The sequence below is a fragment of the Oryctolagus cuniculus genome, chromosome 16 (assembly GCF_964237555.1).
Source record: "Oryctolagus cuniculus chromosome 16, mOryCun1.1, whole genome shotgun sequence".
NCBI lineage: Eukaryota > Metazoa > Chordata > Mammalia > Lagomorpha > Leporidae > Oryctolagus > Oryctolagus cuniculus.
This window is the reverse complement of record NC_091447.1, coordinates 60,042,503-60,061,976: the sequence shown is the minus strand read 5'-3', so window position 1 is coordinate 60,061,976 and position 19,474 is coordinate 60,042,503. Positions and strand designations below refer to the sequence as shown.

At 69.8% G+C, this 19,474-nt stretch overlaps 1 protein-coding gene across 2 annotated transcripts in view; it reads right to left on the bottom strand.

Annotated features, from left to right (window-relative positions):
• The window catches only part of KDM4B (lysine demethylase 4B), an 86,617-nt gene that overhangs the window by 40,053 nt on the left and 27,090 nt on the right, over window positions 1-19,474 (bottom strand). For both annotated transcript variants that reach the window (XM_070058683.1, XM_070058684.1), the window contains exons 3-7: window positions 17,228-17,392; window positions 14,262-14,437; window positions 14,051-14,165; window positions 12,731-12,924; window positions 494-543 (exon numbers count right to left, since the gene is read on the bottom strand). In XM_070058683.1, coding sequence (XP_069914784.1) covers window positions 494-543; window positions 12,731-12,924; window positions 14,051-14,165; window positions 14,262-14,437; window positions 17,228-17,368 — 676 coding nt within the window. In that variant the 5' untranslated portion in view covers window positions 17,369-17,392. The remainder of the gene's footprint in view (window positions 1-493; window positions 544-12,730; window positions 12,925-14,050; window positions 14,166-14,261; window positions 14,438-17,227; window positions 17,393-19,474) is intronic.

The window sequence follows — 19,474 nt, the reverse complement described above, 5'->3', positions numbered from 1 at the left end:
TGCTGGTGCCGGCCCAGCCCCCTGAGATGCAGCCGTGGCCTCCCCAGCTGCTCCCGGATCAGCCCCCCCTTCACCGCCTGACAGGCCACACTGAGCAACAGCGCCTGGCCACGCCCCCTGTGCGGTCTCGGTCGGATCAGTGCCTGTCCCCATGGCTTTCCAGCCACGATCGGCGGAGTGACGGCCCGGGGAGTCGCCCTCGCCCAGCTGCCCTGCCTCCAGGGGACACACCAGGGTGCCAGCTGGGAGGGACAGCCCCGCCCATCACCCCGCTGGCCCCAGCCCTGATCCTGCGAGCCCCCACAGGGACTCAGCCTCTCCCAGGCACCTGGGAGCCGCCTGGCGCTCCCTGAGGGTCAGGAGCCCTGAGGGTCCACCCAGCCAAGCGGGCAGGCACCTCCCTCCACCCCCAGGCAGCCCGGGCACCGCGCAGCAGGGGCGAGCGAGGTGGCAGGTGAGGAGCAGCCCGCCCCCACCAGGCGCGGGCACCTACCGATGGCCAGCCGCTCCAGGCGCTTGCCGTGCTCCGGCGGGATGGCGTACCTACGAGGGAAAGGGCACGTCAGACGCGGGCTCCGGCGGCCGCCCGGGCGGGGTGAACTGCGGCCAGGGGAACAAGGACAGCACCAAACCTCAAGAGACCAAAATCAAAAAGCCCAGGGAACCACGGGCTGGGAGCCACGGGGAGGGGTGCGCCGGAGCCCGGAACAGGGGCCTCTCGCCCTCCAGGCCGCGGCGCCCGCCCCCGCCCCCGGGAGCCAGCGAGGAGAACCTCCCTGCGGCTCCCTCTTCTCCCTGCTCCCACTCGTCTCCCACGTGAGGCGGCCGTGGCGCCGCCATCCACAGCAAGAGCGAGGCGAGGCCACGGTGCGGGCGGCGGGCGGTGGCCCTGGGTGCACGGGATGGCAGGGGCCACAGACGTGCCAGCCCTCGTGAGACGCCAGGCACCACCACACCTGGGGACACGTGGTCGCCATGACTGGGGGAGGGGTGCTCTTGCTGGGGGGGGGTGCCCGAGACAGCTCCGCCCCACGGAGGGATCCAGGCCGGGCCCCCACGCAGCCCCCACGCCGGGCCCCTACGCGGCCCCCATGGACAGATCCAGGCCGGGCCCCCATGTGGCCCCCATGCCGGACCCTCACGCGGCCCCCACAGAAATCCAGGCCGGCCCCCACGCGGCCTTTCGCCATTTCCATACAGAGGACAGCCGCGAGCCCCCGCCCCCGCGTCCTGTCTTCCGGGAAGACCCCAGGCCTGCAGGGAGCTGATTCATGGCTGCAAGGCTGCAATGATTAACGCAGTCCCCCAGCCTACAATGCCGCTTCCACTTAATTACCGCCTGTAATTGGGAGTTGTAAAGATAAGATTAATTGAATCTGGTGGATGTTAAAAGTTTAATACATTGGAACGCGGCTTCTCTGTTATCGGCGAGTACAGACGCAGGCCGCGGCCAAGTGTGCGGAGCGCAGCCCCGCGAGAGCAGCTCCTGGCGGGAGGGGCACAGCCGCCAGCACCGGGCCCTGCAGGGCAGAGCGCCGCGCGCCACCCGTCCATCACGAGGCTGGTGCAGGCCCTGCCACCGTGCCTGGAAGCTGCTGCGGGGAGGGGGGCACGCAGGTCCCGTCCGCACCCCTCCACACACCCCCGGGCCCGCTGGGTGCCCTGGGCAGCCAGGTGTGACGGAAGCCGCAGCCGAGCCAGGGCAGACAGAGAGGACGCGGCCAGCACTGGTGGCCTTTCAGGGCCCCTGGGCACCAGGCTGGGTGGGGCCCAGGGAAGCCCTGAGAGCCGGCGCCCGGGGCCCCCCGATGCTACCGGGGGCAGTGCGGGCCAGAGGTGGCTGGTTGGCGGCCAAGCCTCTAGGCAGTGGGAGGGCACCCATCTGGCCGCCAGCAAACCCTTTCTTGGGGCTCTAAGCAAGGTGGGCTTAGTAGTTGCCAACACAGGCCCTGGGAGCCCGGGCCCCATCACGAGGTCACACTTCACAGCCAACAGTCTGCTCTGCCGCCTGCGACCCTGGGGGGCCGCTTTCTGGATGTAGCAGCCCCCAGGTCCGGCACGCCTGGGGCCCCATCGGGCGCAGTGTGGACAGCGGGCGGCCCCTGGGTGCTCTGCACGCCTCCTCAGGGGCCATGTGTGCAGCCCCGCATGGCCTGACCCTCCCCCCTCTGGTCTGCCCGCCGGCCCCGCCAGCCACACCTCTCCCTCCTGCGCCCTGCACGCCCGAATCTCAGGCAGCCCCCCTCTGGGCACCACCTGGGGCCCATGCAGCCCCTCGCTGGGAAGTCACAAGGCGCCCGAGCCCCCAGGGGCTGCTCCCGGAGGGACAGGCAGGACAGACCCCGCCCCGTCCAATCACTGCCCCCCCCCCAAAAAGGCAAAGCTGAAACCCACAGAGCCGCCCGGAGGGCAAGGGCAGAGGCCAGGCAGCTCTCGTCCTCCATGTCCGGAGAGGCCCGCCGGCCGCCGGGACGCAGCTGCGGAGGCCACGCCCGTCCCCGGCTGCAGAAGCCCGGCTGTGCCCCCGCACAGTGGCTGGCCCGCGTGTGGCCAGGCCAAGCTGGGCAGTGCAGAGGAACGGCGACCCCGGGGTGGGGCGGCGGCAGGGCCGGCCGGTCTTCCTGGCGGCCATGGGGGATGCTATTAATAGCGTTAATTTTCACGGTGTTTTGTTTATTCCCCTGGAATGGCTTGATGGATGTGAATAATTATCAGACTATAAAAGCCAGCAAATGTGCTATTTTCTATCGCTCTAAATCATCAAACAAATAAAGTGTGAAACAGCATTTCTGAATATAATTTTCCCCTCTAATGGCTTAGAATTATTATCAAGAACAATGAAAATAAATAAGCCACTGTCTGTGCGTTAAGAACTAAATGAGTGTGTCGGGGAGTGGGACCCCCGGCGCCTGGCACGCGGCCCTCTGCCGGGGTGGCCCCGGCCGGCTCCGTGGAAAGGGGCGGGAGCTGCGGGCGGTCCTGTGCACCCCCCCCCCGGCCTCGCCAGCCCTGCGTGGTCCCGCCTGCCCTGGCAAACACGCCTGACCTCTGAAGTGGAGGCGGAGCCCCGCCCTGCTCCCTGGGCAGAGACAGGGACCCCTCGGTGCGCCCACCCCTCACTCCTGCTGCCGGTGCTGGGCTCCCAGGTCAGGGGTCTGAAATCGTACCCACCCCCTCCCGCGGCCCACACCTCAGCCGCCCTGGGGGCTCAGGGGAGGAGATTGGACGCCAGCCCCCCCCCCCCCCCCCCCGTCACCCTGACTCCCACGCTTCTCGCTGGCGACGAGGCCACCTGGTGGTCAGGGGCTGCCGCGGGACACGTGCCCAGGGCGGGGGTCTGCCCGCCCGGAGCCCTGTGGAAATGTCAGCTTAGCCGAGGCGAGCTGGAGGGGCGGAAGCTAATTTCACAGTGTGTGCACCAGGCCCCTCGCCAGCCGCTCACGCGCTATCGTCGCGGACACACAAACAGGCAGCGGGGCTGACGCACGCCACGCTGGGAGCACCCGCGGGCAGCCCGGGCAGGGGAGGGAAAGCCGCGAATCCGTCCACGCCCGGCCAGGTCTGCGCGCTCGGCGGGAGAGCGGGCAGGCGGGACCGCGGGCTGCGCCTCCTCTCCGCTGGGGCAGGGAAAGGCCCAGAGAGGCCCGGGCTCACGGAGGACACTCAGGAATCCCCGGAGCGAGGTCCCACAGGAGCCAGCGCGGCGCCCGCTGGGGCTCTCCATGCCCAGGGCAGCAGGCGCCCCTGCACCTGCGGGCGGGTGGGCGGGCAGCGGGAGCAGGGCCGGGGCTGCCTTTGCACTGTGACCCCGGAGACGCGCGTGGGCGCCCACATCATGGCTGAAACGTAGCAGCAGCCCTGCGCACAGCCCGCCGGCGGGACGCGGAGTCACGGGAAACACCCAGGCCCCCAGGCTTGTCCCAGAGCTTGGCGGGAGCCGGCAGGGAAGGCGGGGCAAGGGGCGGCCTGCAGAAGGAGGGAGGCGCGAGTCCCCCCCTCTCTCGGGAGAGGAGTGGGTTTGAGCTACCAGGCAGCCCGGGTCCGCTCCCCGACGGCTCGGCCTGGCCGCACAGCTCCCCAAGAGCACGGGGCAGACGCCTGCCCGCCTCTCAGGAAATCCCGGCCGTGGCTGCCCAGGAGGCCCCAGCGCCGGCCCGGTGCTGCGAGACACAACCCCGTGCTCGTGTCGGAGACGACATCACGGGCGCGCGGCTTGTGCCCAGGAAGGAACCCCCGGAGGCGAGCCGAGCAGAGCCGGGGTGTTATCTGTAATGGATCGCTGCACGGGACAATAGGCCATGGATTGGTATCTCCGCCAGCCCTGCTGTGATTTCAAATAATGACATTTCACAGGAGAGCCCTGAGCGCAGGGGCTCAGGAAGGGGAGGGGGCACCAGACCGACCAGTGCTGCGGCGGCACAGGGAGCCTGGGGTGGACCGGCCACAGTGCCTGCTGGAGGCCCTGAGGCAGCAGCCGCCCGGGGCTCCCCACAGGCCTCCAGCTCAGCACCCGCCCCCCGGCTTCCCTCGGTGAATGGGCGGAGCCTCAGGCCAGCAGCACTGGTCTGCTCGGACCCCAGCCCCGGGTCAGCTCAGGCTGGGGCTGTTTTTACGGTCTGCAGAGACCAAGGCTGCAAGGTCACGGCTCAGGGCCAGAGCAGGTGCCGGTGACAGGCAGGGGTGCGGAGGGGTGGCCCGAGTGTGGGTCCAGCATGGGCCCTTAACCCATGGCAGCCTCCCAACCCCCTTCCAAACAGCCTGGGTGTCGGCTCCTGCAGCCACCGGGGGCAGCCGCCCCGCCCCCGCCCCGCCTGCCTGTCCCCAAAGCCCCTCCAGCGCTGTGTGGACCTGAGCAGGGGACGCCCCTGGCCCCCAGGTCCATTTCTGCTCAAATGCACAGCACAGGAGGGAACCAGGACAGGGCGGCACAACAGGGCCTGAGAGGCCAGGGCCGCTGGCGACAGGCGACAGGCGCAGGCGAGGGGCCAGCCGGGGCCAGCCGCCCTCGGGCCCAGCGTCAGCCAGAAGGCAGGAGCCGCCCAAGAGGGAACAGGAGCCGCCGGGCTGCAGCCTGCTCACGGCACGGGGACGCGGCCTGCGGCCGAGGGCGGCCCAGACTCCCCCGCGTGGGCTGGCTCGTGCCGCCTCTGCGTGCGTGGGCCTCTCCGTCACGCACACCTGCTGCTCCGTGTCGGGACACACGCGCCCTCGCCATCACAGGACCGGCCTCAGAGGGTGTGCGGGTCCCCCGGCTGCCACACGCGCCCGTCTGTGCCCCAGCTGAGCCCCAGCCAGGGCCCCCCGCGGCTCAGGGCACCGCTCGGGGCTCTGGGTGCTGGCGGGGCGACGCTCACAGGGGTGAAGCAGGCGTGGGGAGGAGGGGCAGGCGGCTCACGCCCAGCAGGGGCGCTGCTGCACTGAGGCCCTCAGACGCCCGCCCTGTCCACCCCACCCCACCTACACCCCTGGGGGGCGGCCCTGGGGCAGTGCACACTCCCCACCACCGTGTTTCCAACAAATTCCAGGGGAACTTGCCGCGGACAGCAGACCCTGACTGAGAGCCCACCCTACAGGGGCTGGGGCGGAGGGTCAGGGATTTGGGCCCCCGTGGCCCCAGCCCCGACAGCCTGAACACTTCCTGTCTCCAGGCTGCCCAGTGGGCCCACTGGAACAGGAGCCCACAGCCAGCGAGAATCCTGCCACTCGCCCGGCACCGCCGCGGGCGCCTACGCACCACAACTGGCGCGCACCCCTTGCAAGTCCAAAGCGCCCACTTTGAACAAAAGGCTCGGAAGCGAAAGCCCATCTGCTCCTGCCACAGCCTGCCAGCACCCAGACACACGGACACCCCAGGTCCACAGCCTGCCAGCACCCAGAGCCACCACAGGCCTGCGCCCGGACACACAAGCGCCCCAGGTCCACAGCCTGCCAGCACACAGAGCCACCACAGGCCTGCGCCCGGACACACGGACGCCCCAGGTCCACAGCCTGCCAGCACACAGAGCCACTACAGGCCTGCGCCCGGACACACGGACGCCCCAGGTCCAGACCCTGCCCAGCCCCCCACACACCAGGGCCACGGAGCCACAGACGCAGGGGTGGGCACTGTGCCTGCCCCCGTGGCAATGCCCGTGCCTGGCCATGGGCTTCCCTGGAGCGCCCCTGCCCGGCCTGCCTCGGGCAATCCATCCCTGGCCCAGGAGAACGCTGGGCTTCCTGCTCTGGCCTGGCCAGCGCCTGGCCCACGGGGCCCACGCGGGACGCTCTGGCCCACTCTCCTCCCCCAGTGCCTCAGTTTCCCCACCTGCATCTTGGGGGCTCCTGGGCAGGTACACCAAAAGCTCCTCCCAGCTCCCCCCCCCACTCTGGCCGAGCCTACACGCTGTGAGCCACCTCCTGCTGAGCCCCGGAGGGCTCCGGCCCCCACCGGCCCACCTGGGGACACTACCCAGCCTCCCTTGCTGCTTGTCGAGACCACGCAGCAGCTGCTGACCCATGGGGTGCGGGCAGAAGTCACGGGCTACACCCAGGCTGGCCGTGCAACCCCCAGAGGTCACGGGCTACGCCCAGGCCGGCCGTGCAACCCCCAGGGCAACTCCTTCCGCGCCAGCAGGGTGACCTTGGAAGCCACACGTGGAAGGAGGCAGACCCTCTGCCAGCCCCCATCACCTCCCCGAGCCCAAGAGCCCCAGTGCCAGCTCGGCAGGTCCCACTGAGGCAGCCCCCAGTTCCCGCCACCTCTGCCGAACAGGCCAGGCCTGCCTGTGGGACAGGATGAGCGAGGGCCTGGCCCTCCGCACTCTGGCTCAGGGGCACTTCCAGGGCAGGACGGAGCCGTGGTTGGGAACGCAGGCTCCGGCAGGCGGCCCAGATGCCAGAGTCCACAGCTGCCAAGCTCTGTGGCCGTGAGCCAACGCTGCGCCAGCCTGTGCCTTGTCTGAAAACCAGGACAGGCGGCCGCGTCCAAAAATGGACGGGCAACATGGCCATGCAGTGTGGCCGCTGCTATGGCCACTCACAGTGAGGGCCGCGAGCAGGAGGCGTCCCTGACAGACAGCAGGCAAGGTGACAACAGGTCTTTTGCAATGGCCACCCTGCGAAGGCTCGGATGCTGAGTGGTGGGCAGGGCAGGGCAGGCCGACGAAGGCACAGCCAGGGAGACCCACAAACGACGGCCACACACAGAGAGACAAGCACGGCACTGCTGAGCACAGGCGAGACAACAGGGCACACGTGGCTCTCAAACAGAGCGGGCGCTCAGCCACACCTCGCGGGCAGAGCCTGCAGAGGACAGTCGGGGCACAGGGCACACCACACACACACAGACAGGACACAGGGCACACCACACACAGACAGCCGGGGCACAGGGCACACCACACACAGACACACACAGAGACAGGACACAGGTGCACACCACACACACACACACACATACACAGACAGGACACAGGGCACACCACACACACACACACACAGACAGGACACAGGGCACACCACACACAGCCAGGACACAGGTGCACACCACACACACACACACACAGCCGGGACACAGGGCACACCACACACACAGACAGGACACAGGTGCACACCACACACACACAGAGACAGGACACAGGTGCACACCACACACACACACACAGACAGCCGGGGCACAGGGCACACTACACACAGACAGGACACAGGCACACACACACACACACAGACAGGACACAGGTGCACACCACACACACAGACAGCCGGACACAGGGACACCACACACCGACAGGACACAGGTGCACACCACACACACAGAGACAGGACACAGGTGCACACACACACACAGACAGCCGGGACACAGGCACACACCACACAGGCAGGCAAGGACCACACAGACAGCCGGGGCACAGAGCACACCACACACACACTGACAGCCGGGACACTGGTGCACACCACACACACACACACACACACAGGACACAGGTGCACACCACACACACACACACAGAGACAGCCGGGACACAGGCGCACACCACACACACACAGAGACAGCCGGGACACAGGTGCACATCACATACACACACAGAGACAGCCGGACCGCAGCCACAGCCGCCAGCTGGGGGGGCGGGGTGGGGGTCACCTAAGCCTAGCTGCCTGCGTGCCGGGATTTGCGGTGAGGGACGTCTGCCGAGGGGCGCCCGCTGCCGTGAGTGAAGCCACCGCCCGCAGCACTGGACCCACCGAGCGCTGACTGGAGCGGCAGCTGCTGCACCCGGACAGCATCGGAGACGCCCAGCACGTGGGCCCTGTACCCGCGGGAGAGCGTGGGACACAGCGCCCGGCTCCTGGCTTCAGCCCGGCCCAGCCCTGGCTGTTTGTGGGCCTCTGGCGAGCGAACCAGCAGATGGAAGGTCCCCCCGCCCCGTCTCTGCCTCTGTCACTCTTTCAAATATGTGAGCCTGAAAGAAGGGGAGAGCGGGGGGGGGGGAGTGCTGGATGGCGAGCGCCCCCGATGCCCCGTCACTCCCCGCTGGGGGCGGGCCCAAGTGAGCAGACCACTGCACGGGGCTCCTCCCCAGGGCCCGAGAGTGGGGGCTCCTGGGGTGGGGCACGAGGCTGAGCACGGCCTCAGGACAGGACGGTGGGGAGGGGGCGCACACAGCCCAAGCCCACAGGCCCAGGCCCACCCATAGACCCGAATGACTGGAAGGGCACCGCCCCCAGGCTCCAGACCAGAGCCGGCCGCGCTTAGGACACCGTCCCCCTGAGGGCCTGGGTCCCAGCCCGGCTCTGCCGCTGACTCCAGCTCCCTGCCCACCCACAGCCTGGGGAGGCGGTGACGGCTCCGGCACTGGGCCCCGCCACCCGCGCCCACGCCGGGGACCTGGGCAGGCGGTGACGGCTCCGGCACTGGGCCCGCCACCCGTGCCCACGCCGGGGACCTGGGGAGGCAGTGATGGCTCCGGCACTGGGCCCACCACCCGCGCCCACACTGGGGACCTGGGCCCAGTCCCAGCTGCTGTGGGCCTTGAAGGAGCACGTGCAGATGGGAGCTCTGTGTGTGTCTGCCTGATGTTCAAATGGATGACGGATTCACTGGAAAAGACAGACAGGAGCCTGGAGACTCCGGGCCCGAGACCCTGGGCCAGGGGCCGGCGAACACGCGGACCCGCAGGGCGGTGGGCTCTGGAGGCGGGAAGCCCTGCCCCCAGCCCGGGAAGGCAGAAGAGGGTGGCCGCGCCCCTGGCGGGAGCTCCCAGAACCTTCCCCTGTGCAGCGTGGGAGTTGGACAGCAGGCTGTCTGCTCATTACCATGTTTTCCTGGCAATTAAGTATTTCTTGAAAAATAACATTTCACTTAGGAACAATGCGCTCCACAGAGGGGCCCAGCCACGCCCCCCGAGTGAGCAAGGCCACACGCGCCTCGTGCCCCAGTCTGACCCCGCCTGGGACGTCCGAGGGAGCCCTGGCCAGTCTCCCCGCCCATCTGGGGCAGCAAGGAGTCCGAGGAAGAGCCACAGCCCAGAGGCCCCGCGCAGCCGCAGCCGGAGGGGAGGGGCTCTCGGGCTACCTTCCTGGTCTCACGGAAAACCCAAACCAGGGCTAACAGAGTCTACAGAGACAGACGGAGGGAGGGGGCAGAGCAGAGGAGCCTGATGCCCCGCGGAACAGGACCCAGCCCCTGCGCACTGAGACGCCAGCTCCCCACCCCACCAGGCACTGCCCACCTCGGCGGCCCGGCTCTGGCCCGCGTGCCTGCCGGGACAGCCCTGGCGCAGACACTCGGAGCAAACGCCGGCCACGTCTGTCCCCACCGGCCCAGGCCGGTGCGGCCCCCAGGGCGGCCCCCAGATGCACCAGGGCGGCCCCAGGGCGGGGAGAGACCGGGAGAGCGCAACTGTGAGCAGCAGATGCCGCGAGACCGCGGTCACGGCCGGCCTGCTCCGCCGGTGTCAGGGCCGAGCAGGAGGCCAGACGGTGGCCCGGACCCAGCGGTGCCTCCGGCCGTGCTGCCGCCCCTCGGCCGCGCGCTGCGCCAGAGCGCACTCACACACGGCACAGACTCCGCACCAGGCCTCTGGGCACCGCACGGCGGCCCGGCAGCTGCTGCCTCGCGTCGCCCTCGGGACGGCTCCCGGGAGCCCCGAGGGCCTGGGCAAGGGCAGCTGCCCTCACGGCTGGCGGGCAGAGCCGGGCAGCCCACGCCCATCCACACGGAGCAGGCAGCCGGCGGCGGCCCCCACCCGCGCCCACGCATGCGCGCTTCCTGAGCAGGACGGGAACTGCCGGCTCCGCCCTGAGAGCCCCCCAGTGCGAGCGCAGCCGGATGGAGGGGCCGGTGGCCGCCGGGGCCCTGCTTCCCTGCCAGAGCGGCCGCTCCACGCCCCACCCAGCCCCTGCTAACGCCTGGGAGGCAGCTGACCACAGCTCAAGTGCCTGGGCCCTGCCACCCGCGTGGGAGACCCAGATGGAGCTCCTGACTCCCGGCTCTGGCTGGCCCAGCCCTGGCCACTGCGGGCATTTGGGGAGGGAACCAGCAGATGGAATCTCTCTGTCACCCTGCCTTCCAAGTAAACAAATATTTAAAAACAAAGAAAAAACCCTCAGCACCAGTGTGGGTCAGGTCCTCAGAGGCCAGGGCAGGCCCTGCGGCCCACAGCCCCGGCCCCGCCCCTCGTGCCCAGGGACCACCGCGAGCGCCCAGGGCTCCGCAGGCACGGGCACCGTGACCTGCGGTCGGGGGGGGGGGGGCAGCAGGAGACACCAGCAGACAGGGATTCACTGCAGGAGAGCCCCAAGGTCACGGGCAGCTGGCAGTCAAGGCCGAGGTGCAGACAGGGGAACACGGAGGCCCCTGCTCCCGGCCCCTCTGTGGGGGCTTCCCCTGGGAAGGCGGCGCCCCCTCCTGGCAAGGGAACCAGCGCAGTCCGAGGGATGTGACGGTGGCCGTGGGGGGGGGTGCAGCTGGGGGGGTGGTGTGCGGGCTGGGGGGTGCAGCTGGGGGGCTCCCTTCCAGGGGCTGAGACGCAGACACCACGCGGTGGCAGCCAGGCCGCCCTCGGGCCACAGTCACCCAGGGACAGCGTCAGCGCCCACACAGCCCCCCAAGCCTGCCCCAGGGGAGGGGACCAGGTGCCCTGAGGCCCTGCCCACGTGACCTCCCTGCTCCCTCGGGTCGGGTCCACGGCACCACTAGGCCCCGGGTGCCTCGCGGGGGCTGGGTGAGGCCGATGGCTCCTGTCCTGCCTGGACTCAGCTCCGCGGGCACGCACCTCACGCACGCGGGCCACGTGGCACCCAGCAGGGACGGGACGAAGGCCTCACGCTCTGCAGAGGTCATGGGTGGGGCGTGGGGGTCACCTCCGGCAGGGCCAGACCCAGCGCACCAGCCCCGCCCTGCAGGGCGCCCCAGGGCTGGGTCCACCTCCAGTCCCACTCCAAGGGTGGGCGAGGTGCTGGGCCCCTGCCCCGTGAGCCCATGCCCGTGCTGCTCCGCACGAACCCGGCGGCCACAGCAGCGACGCAACGCCGCCCACCCGAGGGCGGGGCACAGCCGGCTGGGAGACGGTCCCGCCCGGGGGGGGGGCGGGGGCAGCTCGGCCTGCGTAGCAGCTGGGGCAGCCCTGTGAACCCCTCGGGAGCGGAGCCAGCGCCAAGCTCAAGGTGAATTGCACAGCTGCCTCTGCCCAAAGGACGCCCAACTGCACGCGGCGCCGGCTACGCGGGGCGGAGGGGCACAGGCGGACACGTGGTGGGCACCAGGCGCCACCCCAGCCCCTCGAGGGCCCCACGTCCCCTGCCAGCCAGGCCGCCCGGCCCCAGTCCCCCACCCGGGGCCTGCGAGGCCAAACCGTCACCAGGCTGCGGCAGCTGGCTTCCTCGGGCTTTTCGTGGGGGCTGTTGTTTTTTGCTTGCTTGTAGGAGACGGTGAATCTCGGGACAAGGACGCCGGACTTGCAGCGAGCAGAGCGCCGCGCCGCTGCTGCCACCAGCGCCCAGGCTGCGGGAGGACCCGGGAAATTCCCACCCAGGCAGGCCGTGCGGCAGGGCGGGAGCGCCACCTAGCGGCCCTCGGGGGCAGGACGGGCGCTGCGCTCCCATCACTGCGAGTCCCGGCAGGTGCACATGTGCGCACACGTGAGCACACACACACACACATGTGCACACGTGCACACGCCCTGCTGCCTCCGTGTGCAGGCGTAGGAGCCTGCTGTGTGCACAAGGCACTGGAACGTCTGTCCAGGAGCTGGTGGGCTCCAGCCCACCACCCGCGGGAGCTGGGGAGAGCCGGGGAACGCAGGGCTGCCCCAAGCTGCCCTCCTGCCTGTGGGCAGCCCTGTCTTGCCCTCAGGGGAGGGGCGGCTGTGGGCACCAGGTCCTGCGGGCCGGCCCTTCCAGGCAGCCTGGGCGGCGCTGCCCCACGAGGCCCAGGAGCCGTTGTGCAGGGCCCGCTCCACGGCCCCCAGGGCAGCTCAAGCTGCTGCAAACACAGTGAGCGCCAAGACCGCCGCCATCTGCACAGCTCCCTGCTCCCTGGACGGTGAACACACACACCCCACAGCGTCCGTGAGCAGACCTGCAGGAGGCCCCAGGAGCCCGCGTGTGGCCGGGGCTGTGGCTGGCGGAGCAGCACCCCGGGTGTCCTCCTACCCACGGGGTCTCCACGGCAGAGGGGAGGGCCCAGCCCTGCCTGACCGTAAACACAGCCAGGGCACCCGGGCCAGACCCCTCCCCACCCCGGTTCCGGACTCACCAGGACTTGGGCTCGCCGAAGTGCAGGTAGTTGATGCTGTACAGGTCCATGTCCTCCGTGTGCCAGGCGAACGTGGTCTTCCACATGCCGAAGTAGAGGTAGGGCGTGTTCACGCCCTCGATGATGGTGCCGCACTCGCGCTCCACCATGTCCAGGATGCTGCGCAGGTTCCCGATGTTCCACTGCACCACGTCCTGGGCCCAGAGCCGCGTCAGCCGCGCAGGACGGCCCCGGCCCAGAACCCGCCATCAGCCAGCCCCAGAGCCCGCCCCCGGCCCAGAGCCGCCCCCGCCCAGAGCCCGCCGTCAGCCAGCCCCAGAGCCCGCCCCCCCGCCCAGAGCCGCCCCCCGCCCAGAGCCGCCCCCGCCCAGAGCCCACGCCCGGCCCAGAGCCGCCCCGCCCAGAGCCGCCCCCAGCCAGCCCCAGAGCCCGCCCCCGGCCCAGAGCCCGCCCCCGGCCCAGGGCCCGCCCCCAGCCCAGAGCCTGCCTGTCAGCCAGCCCCAGAGCCCGCCCCCTGCCCAGGGCCCGCCCCCAGCCCAGAGCCTGCCTGTCAGCCAGCCCCAGAGCCCGCCCCCTGCCCAGGGCCCGCCCCCAGCCCAGAGCCTGCCTGTCAGCCAGCCCCAGAGCCCGCCCCCTGCCCAGGGCCCGCCCCCAGCCCAGAGCCTGCCTGTCAGCCAGCCCCAGAGCCCGCCCCCTGCCCAGGGCCCGCCCCCAGCTCGGAGAGCCCGCCTGTCGGCTGGCCCCGGAATGCACCCCAGCCTGGGGGGACGCAGCCTCGGGGGACACAGCCCAGGCACCGCCACACGCGTGGGCAGCCGCGGGAAGTGAACCTCCCGAGCCAGCGGCAGGGCCAGGGCTCTGGGGCAGCAGCAGGGACACGGGGTGGCACTGGGAACCAGGCCAGGTGGGGCCCAGAAGGGAGCTCAGCCCCAGCCCAGCCCGGGCCGCGCGGGCCCCACCGCGGGTTCACGACCCGGGGGCTGGACGCGAGGGCCGGGGAGGCGGGGCGCCCCACCCTCCCGCCGCCAGAGCGAGCCTTTCTCGGCCTCCCCAGGGGCGGAGGCGGCTGCGCCAGGCCGGCCACGGAAGCCCCACTGCGCAGAGCCCCGAATCCCCGGCGGGGCGGGGTCCGCGACAGGACGGGGAGACACAGACACCACAGACAGAAAACACGCGCACGGGACACGAGACAAGAGCCGGGGCCCCCAGCGCAGAGACGCCCGGGGCGCCAGGGCTCTGCGGTTCTCCCGCGGGCCGTCCCGCCGCACCCCGTCCCCGCCCGCCCGCCCGCCCGCGGGCCCTGCGGGGGCGTCGCCTCACCTCGTCGTACAGGGAGCCGCTGATGTCGGCGCCGTAGATGGGCGAGACGAAGGTGAGGTTCTTCCAGTACTTGCGCTCCAGGTCGTCGAAGTCCTGGTGCCGCGGGGTGCAGTACCTGGGGGCGAGCGGCACACGCGCGGCCGGTCAGGACGGCGTGGGGACCAGCACCGGGCTGGGGGGGGGGTGGGAGGAGACCGGCCGCGCCGCGTACTTCTCGCTGTTGGCCAGGCGCCGGTACTCGCCCACGGTCATGGCCTTCTTCTGGATGTTGTACTGCGTGAAGAGCCCCGACTGCCCGGTGACCACCTGCTGGATGGGCGCCGGGATCACCACGTCGTCGATGTCGTCGTACGTCTGCCGCGGCCTCCACTCCTTCGGGGGGATGACCTGGGGGCACACGGGGCTCAGCGGCCGCTCCTCCCGCGAGCGAGACAGAGGAAGGCTTCTCCCTGCCGCCGCGTCCCCCCACGCCTACAAGAGCCTGCAGTCAGTCTCCCGCGTGGGTGCAGGGGCCCCAGGACTTGAGCCGTCAGCGCCGCCTCCCAGGCGCGTGAGCAGGGAGCTGGCACAGGGACCAGGACTCCGATGTGGGACGCTGGCCCCCAGGAGGCAGCCACGCTCTCCGCACACAAGACCCACCCAGGGCCGGCACCGCCTGCGGCACCGGCGCCCCAGGTTCTAGTCCCGGTTGGGGCGCCGGATTCTGTCCCGGTTGCCCCTCTTCCAGGCCAGCTCTCTGCTGTGGCCCGGGAGTGCAGTGGAAGATGGCCCAAGTGCTTGGGCCCTGCACCCTATGGGAGACCAGGAAAAGCACCTGGCTCCTGCCATCGGATCAGCGCGGTGCACCAGCCGCAGCGGCCATTGGAGGGTGAACCAACGGCAAAGGAAGACCTTTCTCTCTGTCTCACTGTCCACTCTGCCTGTCAAATAAAAAAAAAAAAAAAAAAAAAAAAAGACCCTGGGCCCTGCACCCTGTGGGAGACCCTGAAGAAGCTCCTGGCTCCTGGCTTCCGATAGGCCCAGCTCTGGCTGTTGCGGCCATTTGCGGAGTGAACCAGCGGATGGAAGACGTCTCTCTCTGCCTCTCCCCTTCTCTGCCTGTAACTCTGCCTCTCAAATAAATAAGTCAGTCCTTAGTTGATAAATAAGTAAACCCTGAATCGCGCACTTGGCCGCAGGCTCCGCGTGCTTCTGCGCCCTCTGGCAGCAGGAAAGGGCACTGCACCCGCCCGGGAGCCCCTGGAGGCAAAGACCCCCAGACTCCAGCGGCCCCAGGGACCTGCCCCTCCTCCCATGCAACAGGTGCCCGGGCGCCAGGGCTGGCTCAGCGGAGCAACAGGAGGCTTCTCCCGAACCTGCCCCAGAGGCGTCGGCCGAGAGACCCCGGTGAGCTGGCCCCCCACGGTCAGGGGCCCTGCCCCGGCAAAGACGTCCAGAGGCCGTGCAGGTGCCGCACAGCAGGTGCCTCTGGCCGCACAGCAGGTGCCGGGGCAGCCGAGCCGAGGGAAAGCCCTCGGGGCGCAGGCTGACCCGGCCACATCCATCCCTGGGGTCCGAGGACCAGGCCCAGGACAACAGAAGCCCCTGAGAAAGCATCTACAAGGCGTCTGGTGCTACGCCCAGGGCCCCTGGGCCTGCTGTGGCACATGTGTGCCACTGTGGCTGCGGCTGGCATACACACAAGCCGCCCCCCACTGCACCCAGGGGTACCCACAGAGCCCCACCCCTCCCCTCCGTTGCCCTGGCCCTGCGGCTTCCCCCAGGTCAGCTACGTGAGCATGAACGTGGGAGTGGGTTGCACCAGAGGTGGCGGAAGGATGGGCCCCACGTGTGCACAGCACCCAGGGAGGGGCTGCACACATAGGGCCTCCTCTCACCACCCCCACCACGCAGCAAGACGCCCAGGACAGCAGAGACCCGGCCACGCCCGCCCACCCACTCCACACCCCCAGGGCCCCAGTTGAGGGCAGGGGACCTGAGCCTCAGCCGACTGGAAGGGTCCCAGTCACACCCAGAGACCTTGGGGTGAGCGAAGATGAGAGAAAGATTTACAAATGGGGGAGGGAGCCCGGCGCCGTGCCGCAGCGGGCAAAGTCACCTCCCACATGGGCGCCGGTTCGAGTCCTGGCTGCTCCACCTCCCATCCAGCTCCCTGCTGTGGCCTGGGAGAGCAATGGACGATGGCCCAAGTGCTTGGGCCCCTGCACCCACGTGGGAGACCCTGATGGAGCTCCTGGCTCCTGGCTTTAGCCTGACCCAGCCCTGGCCAGTGCAGCTACTTGGGAGTGAACCAGTGGATGGAAGACCTCTCTCCCTCTCTCTTTCTGTCACTTCCTCTGTGACTCTTTCAAATAAATAAGTAAATAAATTTTAAAAAATCCCACAGCAGGGGCCAGCACTGGGCCCCACGCGGGCTAAGCCAGCACCCCCTGTGGGCACTGGCTCACGGCCCGGCTGCTCCACTCCCAGCCAGCTCCTGGCTATGGCCTGGGAACGCCAGGGGAGGGCGGCCCAGTGTTTGCGCCCCGGCCTACAGGTGGGAGCCCCAGAAGAAGCTCCCGGCTTTGGCCCGGCCCAGCCCCGGCCATGGCGGGCATCTGGGGAGTGAACCCGCAGGTGGGAGATGTCCCTCCCTCCCTCCCTCCCTCCCTCCCTCCCTCCCTCCCTCCCTCCCTGTCTCTGTGTAACTCTGCCTTTCAAATAAGTCTTAAAAAAAATTACTCCAAGGAAGCACCTGGAAGGGCCCAGCTGGGCGGGCACCACCCAGACAGGCACACGGACGCCGGCGCCACCTGTGGGCCACGTCACAGCTTCAAGACAGCAGGTCAGCAGTGTGGGAGAGAGAGAATGTGTGTGAGTGTGAGTGTGCAGTCGCACGCGTGCATTGTCATGGGCGGGGCTGTACGGGCAGCAGTGCGCGTGTGTGTGTGTGTGTATATGGGAGTGTGTGTGTGAGAGAGAATGTGTGTGAGTGTGACAGCGTGAGTGTGCAATCGCACGCGCGCAGCGGCAGGGAGCGGGTGGCACGGGCAGCAGCCCCCAGCAGGCGTCACCATCTGGAAGCGCTGACGTCACAGGCGCAGCCCAGTCCCTGCCGGCCCCAGGCGAGGCCTGCCCGCAGCCCGGGCCGCCGCGGCACGACCACCACCTGCGGAGAGGGGCTGGCGCACCACCCACCTTGGCCAGGCCCGCGCGGTGGGCCCCCTGCGACTCGATGTAGGCCACGTATTTGTTGAAGTCCTTGAACTCCTCCATGGTCGGGCGGAAGGTCATGATCTTACAGCTGGGGTTCTGGGCCCCGTGGTCCTCAGACCCCATGGCCGCGGCTGCCGGGCGCCACACCTGCAGGGACAAGAGTGCGTGAGCCTCTGCCGCACACCGAGCCCCGTGCCCACGCGCGGCTGACCAGAAGCGGAGGTGGACGTCCTACTTTTGCGAGCCGGCCGACACCAGAAGCCGGCGCGCTAATTTTACACCAGGGCCCTCGGAAATCAAAGCTCTCCTGGTCAGGGGCCGGCCGCCGGCAGCGGCCTCAGTGCCGCCCTGTGGCCTCCAGGCCCCCGCTTCGGGTCCGGCTGCTGAGAGCAGGGCCCGGGTCCGGCTGCTGAGAGCAGGGCCCAGGCCCGGTGCCGGAGTCTGTGACCACGAGACGGCGAGCAGCGCGGGGTGGGGCGGGGCGGGGGAGGGGCTCAGGCCACCGGCTCCTCCACGCACCAGGGCGCCGGGCGAGAGACCCTCTCGGGAGGGGCCTCCTTGGCCTTCTGAGTGCTCCAGGGTGAGGCAGGGCGACCTCAGGTAGCCCCAGGTTTTGGCAAAGGTAAGAAAAGTCCAAGCGCGCAGAAGCCCGAGAACTTGGGAGAGCCTGACCACGCCCCTCCCCTCTGCAGAGAGACAGGGGCGGGGAGCCCCCCGCCGTGCCCCCAAGATGCAGGCTGCGGGTTCCCCAAAGCGCTCCCCACCGCGGGCAGCAGAGGGCAGCACACGCCCGGGAATGCGCGGCAGAGCCGGAGCCGGATCCGGAAGGCCGGCCGCTCTCTCCCGCGGCGGAAGCAAGGCCTAGAGACGCCGCAGCTGCCACCGGGCGCAGGGGCCGGCGCTAGGGCAGGCGCAGGGGCCACTGTGGGAGAGGCAGGCCCTCGTTGGGCTGCTGGAGAGGGAGGAGCCCCCCCCCCCCGGCACACAAGTCCCCCGCCATTGTCCACGGCCGAGGTCTGGGGCAGCAGCAGAGCCGGGGTCACCCAGGAGGCCTCTTGTGCTGTGGACAGCGGGTGGCGACGGCTCTCGGGGACAGGCCGTCACAAACACCCCTGCACAGCAGACAGCACCAGAGGGGCGGCCAGCATCGCCAGGGCCCTGACCGAGTCCTCGGTTCCCAGGGCCGCCCACGCCTCTATCCTGTCCAGGCGCCTGCACCCCTGGCCACAGGCGGGACCTGGGTCACCACCATGACCACTGCCACCCCACGGGCCTCTGGGACGCCGCGAGGCCCCCTCACCTTCCCGGCCGCAGCCCCGCGTCGGCACAGGCGTGCGCGTGTCCCCCCGGCTGGGGCAGAGCCCTCGCTCCAGGAGCAATGCTGCCGGGACATCAGCGTCACCAGCAGCCGGGCCAGCGGCCACGGAGGAGCCACAGACAGGCTGGCGGCAGGGAGACGGGGCCTCGGGTCCCCAGAGCTCACCAGGCCCCGTCTTGTGTCTACATGGGGGGCTCGCGGCTCAGCACCGTTAAGGCTCCTCCCACAGTCCACGGAAGGCAGAGAGGCCAGGGGGAGTCGCCAGCCTGTGCCCTGCACTGGGGCCAGGGTCGCCCCTAAGAATCGCGCCCGGGGGAGGGACAGGCCCCAGACCCAGCCACGCCTCCCTCGGGCCAGCTCCCGCGCGCCCCCACTGCACACGGCCTGCGCACCCAGGGCAGGGCTCCAGGCGCCATGAGCCCTGAACAGGAACCCGGACCTCTCCTTCACAGACTGGGGGGTCTCGCACCCCACGGGGCAGGTGGGTGTGCAGCCCCGGGGCCACGCTGCAGAGACGGCTTCCGCAGTGTGAACGGCAGACAAAGGACCCCCGGGGCCACCCTGCCCCAGCCTCACGCCGCTCGGAGCCGCGAGTGCGTGCTTTTCTGTCTTATCTGTGCAGAAATGACTTTTTCTGGTAGGTAAACCATAAATTGAAATGGTTCACAATCTCCAGGCTCTGCCCCTCCTGAGTGCGCTGTGGGGGAGGAGGCAAAACCACGCACGCGCATCCCCGACAGCCGCACAGGGCCCGGCCAGCAGCTGGTGGTACAGAGGCACGGGCAGGGGGCTCACGGGACCACCCAGGGGCGCCACGGAGGTGGGCTCTGTCACCCCTCTCAGACACAAGGCACGAGCATGCGGCGCCGCAGCCCACGGTGCCTGGTAGGGTCCCCCTCCTCCTGGCCCAG